At 39.7% G+C, this 15,747-nt stretch overlaps 1 protein-coding gene across 3 annotated transcripts in view; it reads right to left on the bottom strand.

Moving 5' to 3' along the window:
- Positions 1-15,747, bottom strand: part of znfl2a (zinc finger-like gene 2a) — a 109,983-nt gene that overhangs the window by 56,754 nt on the left and 37,482 nt on the right. The window contains exon 2 of one of the 3 annotated variants that reach the window (XM_079876504.1): positions 8,703-8,774. In XM_079876504.1, coding sequence (XP_079732630.1) covers positions 8,703-8,774 — 72 coding nt within the window. Of the gene's footprint in view, positions 1-1,904; positions 8,775-15,747 lie in introns of those variants that run through there. The other 2 variants (XM_079876505.1, XM_079876506.1) reach the window with 2 other exon arrangements.

Here is a 15,747-nt window from a genome sequence, read left to right as displayed (position 1 = left end):
ATCCATGCTTTCAATATGGAACTAGGCAAAGCTAGACAGACTTTCTTCTCAAATATTATAAACAGTAATTTAAACAACACACGCACTCTTTTTGCTACTGTAGAGAGACTGACAAACCCCCCAAGTCAGATTCCCAGTGAAATGCTCTCAGACAACAAGTGCAGTGAGTTTGCTTCTTTCTTCTCTGAGAAAATCAATAATATCAGAAAGGTGATCAGCACATCCTTGAGTTGCCCTGGGGTCAGACAGATCAGACCACCTGAGAAAGTAGTTACTATGTCTGATTTCAAAGAAATTGATGGCAAAATTTTGGAAGAAACCGTACAGCACCTTAAAACATCAACCTGCGCTCTTGACACGCTTCCCACATCATTTTTCAAAAGTGTGTTAAACAGTTTAGAAGCAGGTCTTCTAGAACTGGTAAATGCCTCACTTCTCTCTGGGAGTTTTCCAAACTCCCTGAAAACTGCAGTTGTCAAGCCCCTCCTGAAAAAGAACAATCTGAATAATATTAAGCAACTATAGGCTGATTTCAAATCTTCCTTTCATAGGCAAGATCATTGAAAAAGTTGTCTTCAATCAGCTGAACAAATTCTTAAGCTCGAATGGATACTTTGACAATTTTCAATCTGGTTTCCGACCACACCACAGCACAGAGACAGCGCTCATAAAGATAATAAACAATATTCGCTTAAATACTGATTCAGGCAAATTATCAGTGCTGGTACTACTCGACCTCAGTGCTGCATTTGACACTGTCGATCATAACATACTTCTTGACAGGCTGGAAAACTGGGTGGGGCTTTCTGGGATAGTCCTAAAATGGTTCAGGTCATACTTAGATGGGAGAGGTTATTATGTGAGTATAGGAGACCATAAGTCTGAGTGGACATCCATGACATGCGGAGTCCCTCAAGGCTCAATTCTTGCACCACTCCTGTTCAACCTGTATATGCTCCCAATGAGCCAAATAATGAGAAAGAACCAAATCTCTTACCGCAGCTATGCTGACGACACACAGCTCTACTTAGCCCTATCACCTAAAGATTACAGCACCATTGACTCCCTGTGCCAATGCATTGATGAAGTCAACAGTTGGATGTGTCAAAACTTTCTTCAGTTAAACAAAGACAAAACTGAAGTCATTGTATTTGGAAACAAAGATGAAGTTCTCAAGGTGAACGCATACCTTCACTCTAGGGGTTAAACAACTAAACATCAAGTTAGGAATCTTGGTGTGACACTAGAGTCAGACCTTAGTTTCAGTAGCCATGTCAAAGCAATAACTAAATCAGCATACTATCATCTGAAAAATATTGCAAGAATTAGATGCTTTGTTTCCAGACAAGACTTAGAGAAACTTGTGCATGCTTTCATCACCAGCAGGGTGGATTATTGTAATGGACTCCTCACTGGCCTTCCCAAAAAGACCATAAGACAGTTGCAGCTCATACAGAACGCTGCCGCCAGGATTCTGAGCAGAACCAGAAAATATGAACATATCACACCAGTCCTCAGGTCTTTACACTGGCTCCCAGTTAAATTTAGGATTGATTTTAAAGTATTATTACTGGTATATAAATCATTCAATGGCCTAGGACCTCAATATATTGCAGATATGCTCACTGAATATAAACCCAACAGATCACTCAGATCACTAGGATCATATCAGCTAGAAATGCCAAGGGTTCACTCTAAACATGGCGAGTCCGCTTTTAGCTACTATGCCAGCCGCAGCTGGAACCAGCTTCCAGAGGAAATCAGATGTGCTCCTACAGTAGTCACTTTCAAATCCAGACTCAAAACACATCTGTTTAGCTATGCATTTAATGAATGAGCACTGTGCCAATGTTCGTCCGACTGTACTGTACTGTACTGTATTTTATTTTTTTATTTTTCTAAACTGTTTTAATTATTCTCATTTCTTTTTATTATTTTAATTTCTTCTATGTAAAGCACTTTGAATTGCCATTGTGTATGAAATGTGCTATATAAATAAACTTGCCTTGCCTTGCTTCCTCCAAGATGGCTTGGAGCGAAAGCTGTCTCCCTCCAGCCTCAAAGTGTATGTTGCCTCGATTGGCGCACATCACGATGCAGTAGACGTAAAATCCTTGGGAAAGCACGACCAGATTGTCAGGTTCCTGACAGATATATCTGAAGAGCTGCTGGCTGGGCAACACACTAAACACTTTCGCTAGGTTTTATAGCCTTTGTGTCGAGCCGGTAGCCTCCCAAGTGCTCTCTTCTCATAGCCAGTCAACACTGTAGTACACAATCCAAACACATGCAGGACGCTCGGACACTGATGACTGAGGCTTCAAGTGGAGTAAATATTTAAATATGGCAGTGGAGTCGTCTGTGTATTTGTGTGTCACGATCTTACAAGTGAATATGCTTTTGACTGAAATATGGAAGTCTGAGGTTTGTACAAATTGGGGTGTAGTTATCAGACTGTGTTTATAGCTGTGAGAAAAGTGAATTTCTTCATAAACTGTTATCAATTGTAAAAATCTATAAGAAAGGCATATAAATGAATACATTTTTGGTTTTGATTGATTTTCTTTTCCAACATCATGGCATCCTCTTTTAGACTCCTAATATAATTACAAGTGAAAATTCTCAATTCTCAGTGCAAACATGTTTAATTTAAGACATTAAACTACTAAAGTGTAGAATTAATTAACAGACCTTGTTTTTGAATGGTACAATACACGTACTTTTATTCATTTAACCCTCTGGGGTCTGAGGGGTTTTCTGGGCCCTGGAGGTGTTCTGACATGCCCTGACATTTGTTTGTTTTTTCAGTTATTTATAAACATATTAATGGCAAAGGTGTAAATTCACTCTATATAGCACAAACAGGGCTACCATAATATCTGATCAACGTGCTTGTAAATGTTTGTATTTTTAAGAGAATAATGTTTATGCGTGGTTATTTGAAAAAATATAAATGAAAGTTGCTGAAATAAGACCACAAAACACATACTAAATATGTGTCCACAAGACTTTTGACTAATGTAATTGTCGCTTCGAGTTCTGGCTTCAAAATGATGTGAAAATCATCCCGCCCAATCGTTCTCATAAAATAATACATTGATTTAAATGTTGTAAAACAGTTTTTTTGTCAGAAGAGGTTTATGCATGGGAGGGGTAATGGCCCATCAATATTAATGAGATTCAGACCAGGGGTGTGACATAGACACTCCCTCAATGGCCCATCAAGTAAAGCAGCCTTAACAAAGAAGAGGAGATTCAAAGGTTTTGTTTTTCAATCTGTTTTATTGTAATTCCTCTATGTGGAGGAACTAAATGTTCTAAATTTGCAGGTATCTCACAGTAAATGCCCCGTTGATGCGGGCTCTAAGCAAAAGTGAACATTACATGCCTGGCATTTCCAAATATAATCTAAACATACATAATATTTTCTAAATTAATTTCAAAATTCTAACTTTTATACAGGCCTATGATCTAAACATATCGTTGTACATATTATACAGCATGTCTAGGCTATGCTGTATAAAGTCTTCTGAAGGCACGCGCCGAAACGCGTTTGTGCAAATAAGTTTATTTATGCATGAAGCCTCTCTCCTACTTTATACAGCATAGCCTACTCTAGACCATTTAAATATAAATTACTCTGAATGGCAAGTATGGAAATGGTCCAACCAGTAAAATCTGTAGCCTACGTTTATATAAAATAGCTTGTCAACTAATTTCTCTGTACTGTAGGCTAATTGGCGTACGTGTTGTAGCCTAGTCATTAAATAAAACAATTTAGTTGATATTTAGGTTTAAATAAAATCATTATTTTTTTTATTTAATTTATGTTGATTATATGAAAAGTGAAAAGCATGAGTAAGATCATGCGCAATCGCGAGACAAATGGAGTGGGCAGACAAGATTTTGACCATTTCATTAAGTTTATTTTTTGTATAAAGCCTTTCTTTAAAGTGAATTTCGTTTTGTATTAATTGTATCTTAATTTTAATCGTTGTTTCATCAACCAATTGCCTGTATTTAATACATAAGAATTAAAAAAAGCAGGCAATAGAGCTCCGTGTCGGCATTAGTGATCGACCGATATATCGGTCGGCCGATATATCGGGCCGATATTTGCGGGTTTTACGTGTATCGGCATCGGCCGATACGCGGCTGCTGCGTTCGCCGATAGTTTTTTCCCGCCATTATTTACAGACAGGCGTCCGCGCGGGCAGCTCTGTGTTGCTGGAGACGCTGCCGTTCACGTGCAGCCCATGCACTGCCCCTCCCACACTAGCAGAGTGCTGGAAGCCTCTTCAAGACAACAGCAAGTTTGAAACTTTCAAAGCATCTTTTAACTGTTTGACTTAGCTGAAATATTGCCATACACTTTGAAAGTGGAAACACGTTGCTCTATATGTGCGTGCAACTATAGCTAAACAAGTTTGTGGGTCCAAATGGAAAACGCAAATGCCAAATGCCTCATATATAGAACTGCTTGTCATTGTATTTAGGGAGCTGCAAATAGCTAAGTTTGAGGCTATCCATATGCATACGGCAGCTGTTACGAACACTGGTCATAGGATTAAATAATGCCGACGTTGTTCCGTGATATTTGTGGGAGTTTTATTCAGTGACCACCTGGCTGAGATTTGGACATGTGCTCATAAAAGAAGCGACGCGGTTGCGACACGCATGCTTTGTCTATGCACGCATGCGATGCAGTGCGCTCGTTTGTCCAGGCGCTCCTACGCCGTGGTGAGATGAAAACATTTAAACTTTTCAGAATGCCGCAAGCGCACGCAGGTCATGTGAGAAAAAACAACTGACCTTTCCATGACAACATCGAAAGCTCGGCCGAACAGCTGATCATAGCTGGACAGGGCGGGTTTTTATTTCTCATCTCCATAAATATATGTAGTTGTAAAGGGCTAGAAATAAATTAATCCTTACTTCCTCGTCATCATGGACATCGCAGTTCATGGTTGCATAGCAACGACAGACGGCACGGGAGAAAGGAGAAAGCTGCGCGGCCGTGCTTTCCACACATTTTTTTTAGACGCGATATGTGAACAGTCCCTAATTCATAATAAACTGAGAATCTATTTGGTTTAAAATCGTTTTTGTTTTGTTTAAAATGGAGATCACGATTACATATATCAGACAACTACACAGAATAACATGTTCCAGTCTATTTATAAAAAAAAACTAATTTGAATCATTAATTCAAACACGTTTGAAACGAATTAATTCAGTCTCAGCAGTAAAGCAGTATCGGCTCCAAATATCGGCAGCCCGTATCGGTCATCGGCTAAGGCTGATGAAAAGAAATCGGTATCGGCATCGGCACTAAAAAAATCCATATCGGTCGATCCCTAGTCGGCATGTGAACTGGCTGGAGCTCGTCTCATAAATGAACCCAAACTCATAAGCTTTGCCTAAAATACCAGAGAAATATATAGAAAGCTCAAAATGTGTTATTTTAAACAAAACTATTAAAAACGAAAGAAAACAGACTGCATGAAGCCTCTCTCCTACTTTATACAGAATAGCCTAGACCATTTAAATATAAACTAGATGTACCGCATGGCGGTACAAAATATGACCGCCGCTCAGGCCTGCACTGGCTTTCCACAAAAAATATACTTATACATACTAAGTATGAAAAATCTGTGATTTTTTTTTCAAAGGACCCTCCCATTCAATTTCTACAAACCTCTACCAAACGGTTGAGGTGCCTGTTGATGGTAAAAGTCAGTTATCTGACTTTGGCATGGGTTTGTTGTGTTTTACTGAAATAAAAAAACATTTTTCCCCCAAAAAAGTGGTTTTATCTTGTAGCCCTGATCCCAGAGTTTTAAAAAAACAATGTTAACAAAATTAAACTCATTCCCACTGTACCTAGTAGAACACTTAAGTAAATGTCCCATTGAAATTAATGGGATTTTATGGATTTAGGTGAAGAAAGTGTACACATAATACATTTTGGTCTGTACCATGTAGAGAAAACTGATTCAACTATATAAACTATATATTTTCTGAAAGCGTAGACTCTCAGGATGTGATCTAACATGGCATGAAACATGTCCCACCCACCTCATTAGTATACTGCCCAAGCATAACACATTGGGTATTGGTAAATCGGGTATATGGCTGATACCTAAAAAAAGTAGTAGTATGTGCATGTCTGTCTGTGTGTGTGTGTATGTGTGTGTGTTTGTGTATGTGTGTGTCTGTGCGTGTATGTATGCGTGCTTACATGTGTGTGCGCGTGTGTGTTTGTGTGTGTGTGTCTGTGCGTGTGGATGTCAGTGTGTGTGCATGCTTGCGTTTGTTTGTATTCCTGCATGTGTGTGTGTGACAGTATCATCCTAAACCAGCAACCCTTCGCTCAACAGCACCATCTACAGGCCGATGAGTGTACAGTCACTAAATGTGCACATAAATTAATTTATTTTATACCCCCCCCATGGATGAAATTCTACGAAACTTAGCATACCCCCAGAGGATGTCAAGTTAATCATACACATGAAATATGGTGCAGTTCTGAACATCTCAACTGAAGATAGGGGCGATTAAAGCAGAATAATATTGCATTTTCATTTTTTATGGGAGGGGCGCAAATCACAAATGAGTGATTATGGGCTAGGTTGATGTGGGCCCTTAAGAGCAACATACCATAAAAATTTCTTCATCCTCGGTGCCACGGTTCAGGTAGTTATTTAGGAAAAACTGCATTTTTTGGGTTTGGGGGGGCCCAGTGCGGGGGGGGGGGGGGGAGTGGCCCCCGGGGACCAAACGAAATTTTTCCGTAAAAGTCTAGTGGGGCTACATGCCCACCAAATTTCATGTTCCCCGGTGTTTCGGTGTCCCTGGTATCGTTGCCGAAAAATTCAGTAGATGACGAAAAAAAAAAAAAAAATAACTTTGACAATCCCTATATGACCGCTTTCGCTAGCTATGCTAGCGGCGGTCATAATAATTCTGAATGACAAGTATGGAAATGGTCCAACCAATAAAATATGTAGCCTACGTTTATATAAAATAGCTTGTCAACTAATGCAAGTAAATTTAAAAAGACTTACTCATCCGAAATATTATCCACTGCTGGATCAAGTCGCTCAACGTTTGTCGCTCAAAATACAAACGTTCGTCGTCAGAGTCCCGCTCTTCTTCTGAGGAAAATTTGAACTCTTCATCATTATCCAGGACTAGCTCAAGGGCTTCTTCACCAGTGAATCGTGTCATCTTCCAACAGCGCAGGAAAGTGAATGAATGAAACTTGCTGGTTTTAAGGCATTTCAGGGGGCGTTTACCTTATTTTGCATAGATCACCTCAGCACATTATCTTATGAATAGCGCGCTCTGCGAGTGGGTGTGAACTCATTACAGATAATTAGATGAGACGGGAGAAACTGTACTTCTCTTTAGTTTCATACAGATTACATTGCAGGAGAATATTTGTTTTGAATGTGAATTGTTTTATTTAAAAGTAGAAATTTAAAGCTTTCTTTAGACACATGTTTCATGGTTGTGTGATAAGTATTAGCTGAGTTTCAGTTCATTTTCCAGACTTGTTTCAGAAAGATTTTTGCGGAGACAGAGTGAGCTGAAAGCGCACCCTGTTTATTTTATTTATTTTAAAATAAAAACAAGGTTTTGATGTTAATGTGAGTGTACACAAAAAAAGAAGACCCTCTATAGTTTATAATCATGTATTTATTTTATTTATATGACCACAAATGACGGATTTTTTTAAGTTTATGTTGCTGCTATGTGAAAAAAATCCAGCAAAACGCGCCGGCGCGTTTGTCAACCTCAGAGGGTTAAAAGTGTTTTTACTGCTGAACATTAAAGAAAAGCATCCCTTCACAACACCAGACGTGTTTTAATGATTTGTTTGTATTCTGAACTAATACATTCATGTCCCCTGTACTGCCTTTCTCACTGCAGGTAATGTGTTTTAGTAGACGACCCTATTATATTGCTCTGTTGGGACACATTTGCTCCCGAGGGAAAACCATGACCTGAGGCTACAGCTGGGATCATGAATTTTTCCAGGGACCTGTATTTATTATGCATGAATGATTTTAAATGTCTTTTAAGGCAAGTCATTTGGCTGAAACTCTTGTCACATTCAGCACAGTGAAACGGCTTCACTTCGCTGTGAACAACCTCGTGGACTTTCAGCTGTGATGGCTGACTAAAAGCTTTTCCACACTGAGGACAGACGAAAGGCTTCTCACCGGAGTGAGTTTTTAAGTGAAGGTTAAGGTTTTGTTTCTGTGTAAAACATTTCCCACACTGCGGGCATGTAAAAGGCTTCTCTTCAGCGTGAGTTCTCATGTGCATCCCAAGGCTTCCTTTCTGCCTGTAACTCTTCCCACATTGACTGCACGTGTAAGGCTTCTCTCCAGTGTGGATTCTTACGTGTTCTGTAAGAGATCCGCTTTGTTTAAACCCTATTCCACAGTAACTGCATGTGAAAGGTCTTTCTCCAGTGTGAATCCTTGTGTGATCCCTAAGGCTTCCTTTACATGTGAAACTCTTTCCACACTGAAGGCAGGTGCATGATGGCCTTTTAGCTCTTGATCTTTGAGTTGTTTTCTGTGAAACATTCTTTTTGGTCTTTGAGCGACTAGAAGATGTTCCTCTGGTTGTGATATTCTCAGATTTCTGATGTTCTTCCTCTTCACTCAGTTCTTCACTTTCCTCTTCACTTTCCTCTTCACTCAGTTCTTCACTTTCCACTTCACTCAGTTCTTCACTTTCCACTTCCACTTTAATCAAATCTGAAAGGAACAAATTAAATAAAATTTTTCAGAATTTCAATTCAATTGACATTGAAGATGAAATCAGTGACCCCAGCATGCAGTTTGAAATTCAGGCAGAAATTCTTGATTTATCTAACAACACATGTGATTCTTCAAGGTTTGTGAATTCAAGTGATGCGGTTCTCCGGTCTGAAAACTTTTAATTTTATAATGCCTATAGCTAAATATATTGGTCACTTAGAAGACTGAAACCAGTTTCATCTTAACCGCTTGATTTGTGATTTGTGAGGTCCGATAGCCCAGAATGTGAAAAGTAGGCTTTTTTCATACTTAACTTTTATTTCTAACAGGGAAGTTAGGCATTCAGGAAAGGGTTAACTGACAAAAAAAAAAGTGTACTGTAAAAAAAGGGTTAACTGGACAAAACCATACTTTAAAAGTGTTCGAGAAATCAGAATAGTTAAGTTGTGGACGCACAATTTCAGAGGGCACTAATTAAATCAATCAATTAATCAAGTTAATAAATTGTTTTATAAATTGGGGAGATCACCACACAACATTTTCACCTGAATTTCTATTCTTGCTGGCACATTCCAACAATGAATTCAAAAATGTATGAGGAAATCATGAACTATAAACCTCAAGGCACATACCCATTTGGCATAAAAAAAAAGACCATAAATGTGTCATTCACAGACATTGCTCCAAATTCCAAATTGATGGCAAGTAATCTATTCTAAATTACATTTATTCTAGACAGTGGAGATAACTCCACAGACAGGCGATACACCAAGACGTGATACAAACAAAAAGCCCAAACTTGTCCATGGACTATAGCTTTCTTATAATTGACTTGCCTGCAACTAGAACATCAAAAATAACCTATCCTATCCTGACTTCCGGTGACGCAAGAGAGCGAGATGGACGTGTAGTGGTGTGTGCCTCACAGTCGATTTTAGAAAAATACCTCCGATCACTAGAAAAAAACATTAAAATCATCTAAACTCGAGTATGAGAGGACGGAGAATGCAAAGAAGTGTTAAGAGCGACAAGTAGATGAATAAAAATCAAGTAAACTCAGATGTGGATACTAGGCATGGCGAAGATGGCGGCGAAGACGCAGCCTCAGGTAATGCTACTAACGCTAAAGTTACTGTTAACCAAAACCCTCTGCTCGAAAGTCTGGCGCTGCTATCCAAAGAGCTAAAGGACTTCAAGCAAGAAATGAGACAGGACCTGGGTGAATTTAAAAATGATGTCATGTAAACTATGAAGGATGACCTCGTTGAATTCAAAGCTTTTGCAAGAGTTGCAGAGTCAAAACGCAAATATTACAGAGGCTCAAACACGGATAGCGGACCTGGAATTAGCCTGCTTGGAAAAAAAAGATACACTGATAACAGTCGCGAAACGAAACTCGGAGATGCAGGACAAGATAGTGGATTTGGAGTGTCGCTCTATAAGAAATAATATCCGATTGTATGGTGTACCAGAAGTAAAAGAGGGAAAATCGGAACTATTGTAAGTGAACTATTCAAAACTTTGAAACTTATTCAAAAAGTTTACTTTATCGTCGAACAGCGCAAAGCATACGGGCCAATCAAAGCAGCCCTGAAAGAGAGGGGGATCCGATTCCAGACATCCTATACGAAGATGCGAGTGCCCTAGGACTCAGGACTGCGGATCTACGGGAGTGCAGAAGAAGCGGCCCAGGACCTGATTAAACGTGGATTTCAGATGACGATGACCACGTCGAAGAGGAACGCTGCAAGAGCTGTAGAGGAACGTCTGAATGAGCTGTCACCGTGGAAACGCATCAACACTTCGGACAGAGCAGCTCAACGCGCAAGAGAGAGGCTTACAGAGTGTAGAAGAGACCTGCCACTACATAGTTAGAAAGATAGGTATGGCCCAGAGGAAGAATACATGAGGCTACAAATATTATCAAAATAGCCTACGCCTTTTAATTATCTGATTCAGGGCAGGTTTTTCAGGCAGGCTACCATGGGCCTGTGGAAACTCCCTTTCTGTTTGTTTTTGACTATTTCCATTTACAATTTGGAAGAAAAAAGAAAAAAAGACTCATGACTTAATCCAAACAGTTTATGAAACCGACTGAGGAGCTGGCTTAAGTGCTATATGTTGGACATTTCTAGTGAAAATGAGTATCATTACTAAGGTGGGCCCCTACAAAAATGAGGCACCTTTCCCTCCTCCCACCAACAGGGACCATGGAGGATGAGAAAATCCATCCTTGTTTTTGGAAGTCGCAAACTTCTGTGTTCAATTGATGTTCAATGGTTTCTTTACCTTTGTTATGTTGAGGTCTGGATTGCAATCTGTCATCAGTGGGAATGATAGAGAATAGCATTAAGATACTGTCATTGAATGTTAAAGGTCTTAATAATCCCATTAAAAGGTGGAAGGTAATGTCCAGGTTAAAGACAAACCTTAAATTATATATCTACAAGAAACACATTTGTCTGGGCAAGAATGTGAGAAACTTAAGAGGTTTGGTTATAACAATACATGTTATAGTTCTTTTCATCATGAGTGTAGAAGAGAGGTGAGGGGTGCCAAACCCATGATAATATAAGAAGAACCCTACATATTATCAGGGCTCCAAACTAACTTATTTTACTAGGAGTGCCGTAGCCCCTGAAAAAAAATGTAGGAGCGCAAGCAGAAAATTTAGGGGCACACCTTAAATCAGCTTGCAATGCAATTATTCAAATTTCCCACAAAATAACTGTAATACTGACAAATTCTTTAATAATAAATAGACTTAACGTACAGATATTACAGTGTGCAGTTTTCATTTAAGTTCACAGGCTCCAGACTAGCATCTGAGGGCAGAGGCACCGCAGACACTGAGTTCTGCAGAGAGTATCTGGTGGCACTGGGGCTGACAATAAAGCACTAAGCTTAATTTAGGGTGTAGATGAAATTAACTTTAATATCATTAATAATGTCTTAATATTAATTAAGCAGCAAAACGAGTGAATTTTTTTTTTTATTAGGGAGTCAAAATAGTCAATAAGCATCCTACTGTTTACAATGGTAATTTTTTAAGAGTAAAAAAAAAAAAAAGAGTTTTCCTACATCTTAATTTTTTTACTTTTAGGACAATCTTTGAAGGATGAACAAAAAATGTGTTGGTCATCACATTAAAAATAACATATAATATAGTTTTGAAGTGCTGGAAAAAGATGTGTAGTACTTGTAAGCGTTTGACTATTTCTGTCATAATACCATAGTTATGGTTAGAGTTCCTACATTAGCCTAAATCCATGGTGAATGTTGCTGATTTGTGGACTGAAAGCCTTCTGTAAGTGTTTCTCCTGGTTTCCACGTCAGCGCTGTTTGATCTGATATCTATGGTTTAGAACAGAGAACTCTGCACCGAATCGGAGTCTTTCTCAATTATGTCTTGATGATGTTATCAATTCTGAGGCGAATTCATTGTATTTCTTCACTGGATCTCCAGAGTCTGGATCTCCAAGTAACAGTGTCGCGAGATCGAGATCGGCCCGCAACTGGCAAGTTCGCTGCGGTGTCTGTTGTTGGTCCAAACTAATAAACGGTCCGTGAAGCATAAATAAGTAGCGCATTTTCGTTCCGCTTTCATTTTTTTTGCATTCGCTGCTCTGCAACGTTGTGGTCGCGCCAGCGCAACCTAAATAAATATCTGGTCGCACCGGCAGGAAAAATGGTCGCAGTCTGGAGCCCTGATTATTGAACATGTTAAGCATAACAATACCAGTGCAGCCTCAAGTGTTGACGTTGAAAAGGCATTTGACTGCGTTAATTTGGCATTTCTTTACCAGACACTTAAGAAATTTGGATTGAATAAGAAAGCTGTTCAATGCATTAAGACACTTTATCAAAAGCCGACTGCAAGGACAAGAATTAATGGTAGTCTAACTGATAGAAAGATCTACCAGACAAGGTTGCAGCCTATCACCAACATTGTTCGCAATTTTTAATAGAGCCCCTGGCACAAGCAAGTAGGCAGAATACAGATCTGAAAGAGATAAGGGTTGGGAATGAAGACCACATCATAGAAGACCCAGACACATGCCTTCCCATATTAATTAATCAACTCGAGGCGTTTGGTTTCTATTCAGGATACAAGTTAATCTTGGCTAAAACACAGATCTTACCATTTAACTATCTACCATCCAAAAATATACAACAAAAAAATATAATCTCAACTGGAATGCAGCTACAGTGAAATACCTTGGGGTTAACCTTAACAAGAGGAAAGGATGATCTATATGAAGCCAACTATGTTAGTGGATAAATCCATCAGAAATGATGTAGAGAGGTGGAATGTCCTTTCTTTGGACTTTAGTTCCCGGATAGAGACTATAAACATGAATATCCTCCCTCGACTCCTCTACCTGTTCCAATCACTGCCTACTGAGATACCTGAGAATCAAGGTATAAATCTCTAGGTTTATATGGAGTGGTCAAAGGCCAAGAATCAAGTATGAAACTTTACAGCTTGGAAAACAAAGGAGGTATGGCACTACCAAATCTTAAGGAATACTTTCATGCAGCTCAACTTAGACCTGTAGTCTGCTGGTGTGCTAAGGATCACGAGGCTAAATGGAAAAACCTAGAGCTGAATGTTAGGGGAGGGAAATTCAAGTCTTACTGGGGATGAAGGGGAAGCTAAGGATTTATTTAAACAGATAGATGCTATCACCCAGTTTTCACTAAAATTGTGGTACAGCATAGTACGCAAATATAAATTAGAGGCAGATCTCCCTCTACTTAGATGGGTAGCTTATGACAGACACTTCACCCCAAATACTCTTGACCAGAGATTCCAACAATGGACACCGAGTGGAATAACAGCACTGTGTACAGTAAAGAAGGACGGGAGTTTTATAAGTTTTCAAGAGATGAAACAAATCTTCACATTGTACAACCGGGATCATTTCAGCCAGACAAGACGAATGGCTGAAACTAGTGTCTGAAATAAGTGTAATGGAGTGGCTGACTCATGAGATGAGAGTTCAAGAGGATCAATGTGCAAATAAATGGGGGAAATGGACTGTATTTACATCTCAACGACAGGACGAGGTCTGAAGTATTGATGTATCATTCAACTAATTGTAATGTTAAGGCATTCCAGATTGTTCATGGGTTTTTGAATTTTTGTTAGTTGGTTTGTTTGTTTTATTATTTTTGTCGTGTGTATGTGATAAAACTATAAAATAAAGTATAAAATAAATAAATAAATATCCTATCCTCCAATTTCAGTTAGCCAATTTCTTTCATTGGGCCTTCAGAACCTCCTTGCATGTTATTTTATAGATTTCACTAACAATAAAGCTATTTCAATAGATGGCCAACTTTACTACATCTCCTCAAAAAATGTTATGGGTTTGAGAAAAAAAGAGGTTGTTGGACAAAAAGAGGCCAACCAAATATCCACAGAGTTCCCTACCGGCCCCCCCGGAGCACACGGCGGAACGGGAACAACACAGCTGGCCATTTCAGCGAGGTTCTGCTGGCCTGGGATGGGGCTGGACATCGATAAATGGGTACATACTAAATTATTCCCTTTTAACTTTGCTGTGAAACATACAAATGGATCATGTTTTAAGATGCATTTCTCATGTGCTTGTTTCTGAACATCAGGTTTTGCAGTGTGCTGGATGCCAATTTAGCAGGAGCACAAGTACATCCCAATATGTGTAAGCTTGTCCACAGATGTGCATGGGTTTTAAAACTGGTATTTCATGACTTCACATAATGTAAATGTGTTGATTGTGCTATTTTGACTCAAAGGTGGATACGCCTCTGGAACTGCTAGGCATGGATTTAGTGGGGAAAGTCACCAAAATCAATGAGTACATCTGTGTCCTCGCTGACTATAACACAAAAGGGTCCGAGGCATACGCAATTCCACATAAATCTGCAGATGTTGTCTCGCGCTGCATTATTACTTTTTCCTACAGGTTTGGAGCACCAAACAGAATACTCACTGACCAAGGCACTGAGTTTGTAAACCAGGTTTGTAGTTTGTTGAATGAACTAAATTCAAGAATGTAATGGTTTCACACGTTTTTGTTTTTTGTAGATTAATGTTAATGTATGTTTAGCAGACAGATCAATGAAGAGCTCCCTGCCTGGGGTCAGCCCTATGTTCCCACAGCCACAGTGTGTGTGTGTGTGTGTGTGTGTTGGGTAGGTTTAGGGGTCGGGTTAGTGTGTGTGTGTGATGGGTAGGTTTAGGGGTCGGGTTAGTGAGTGAGTGTGTGTGTGTGTGTGTGTGTGTGTGTGTGTGTGTGTGTGTGTGTGTGTGTGTGTGTGTGTGTGTGTGTGTGTGTGTATGTGTGTTGGGTAGGTTTAGGGGTCGGGTTAGTGTGTGTGTGTGTGTGTGTGTGTGTTGGGTAGGTTTAGGGGTCGGGTTAGTGAGTGAGTGTGTGTGTGTGTGTGTGTATATGTGTGTGTGTGTGTGTGTGTGTGTGTGTGTGTATGTGTGTTGGGTAGGTTTAGGGGTCGGTTTAGTGTGTGTGTGTGTGTGTGTGTATGTGTGTTGGGTAGGTTTAGGGGTCGGGTTAGTGTGTGTGTGTGTGTGTGTGTGTGTGTGTGTGTGTGTGTGTGTGTGTGTGTGTGATGGGTAGGTTTAGGGGTCGGGTTAGTGTGTGTGTGTGTGTGTGTGTGTGTGAGTTGGTATTTATCACGTTGTGGGGACAAGAATCTGTTTACACAGTCACGTAATGGGGACCTCTTGCGTTGTGGGGACCAAAAATCAGGTCCCCATAAGGATGACCCATTGAATTGAATAGAGGAACTATTCTGAAGGTGCTGGGCGGAGTTTCAGCATTGGCCCATAACACACGATTATGAGGTAGTGTGAGTGTGTGAAGTGTGTGCTCAGCTGCGCCCCCAAACATTTTTGGCTGGTAATGCACTCACTTCTCCACACACACATTTTCCAATTATGGTTGAGTACCGCCCACTTCCGGGTCCT

The sequence above is a fragment of the Squalius cephalus genome (genome assembly GCF_949319135.1).
Source record: "Squalius cephalus genome assembly, chromosome: 7".
NCBI classification, from domain to species: Eukaryota; Metazoa; Chordata; class Actinopteri; order Cypriniformes; family Leuciscidae; genus Squalius; species Squalius cephalus.
Note: the sequence above shows the minus strand (reverse complement) of the source record. Positions and strands in the feature narration are given on the sequence as shown.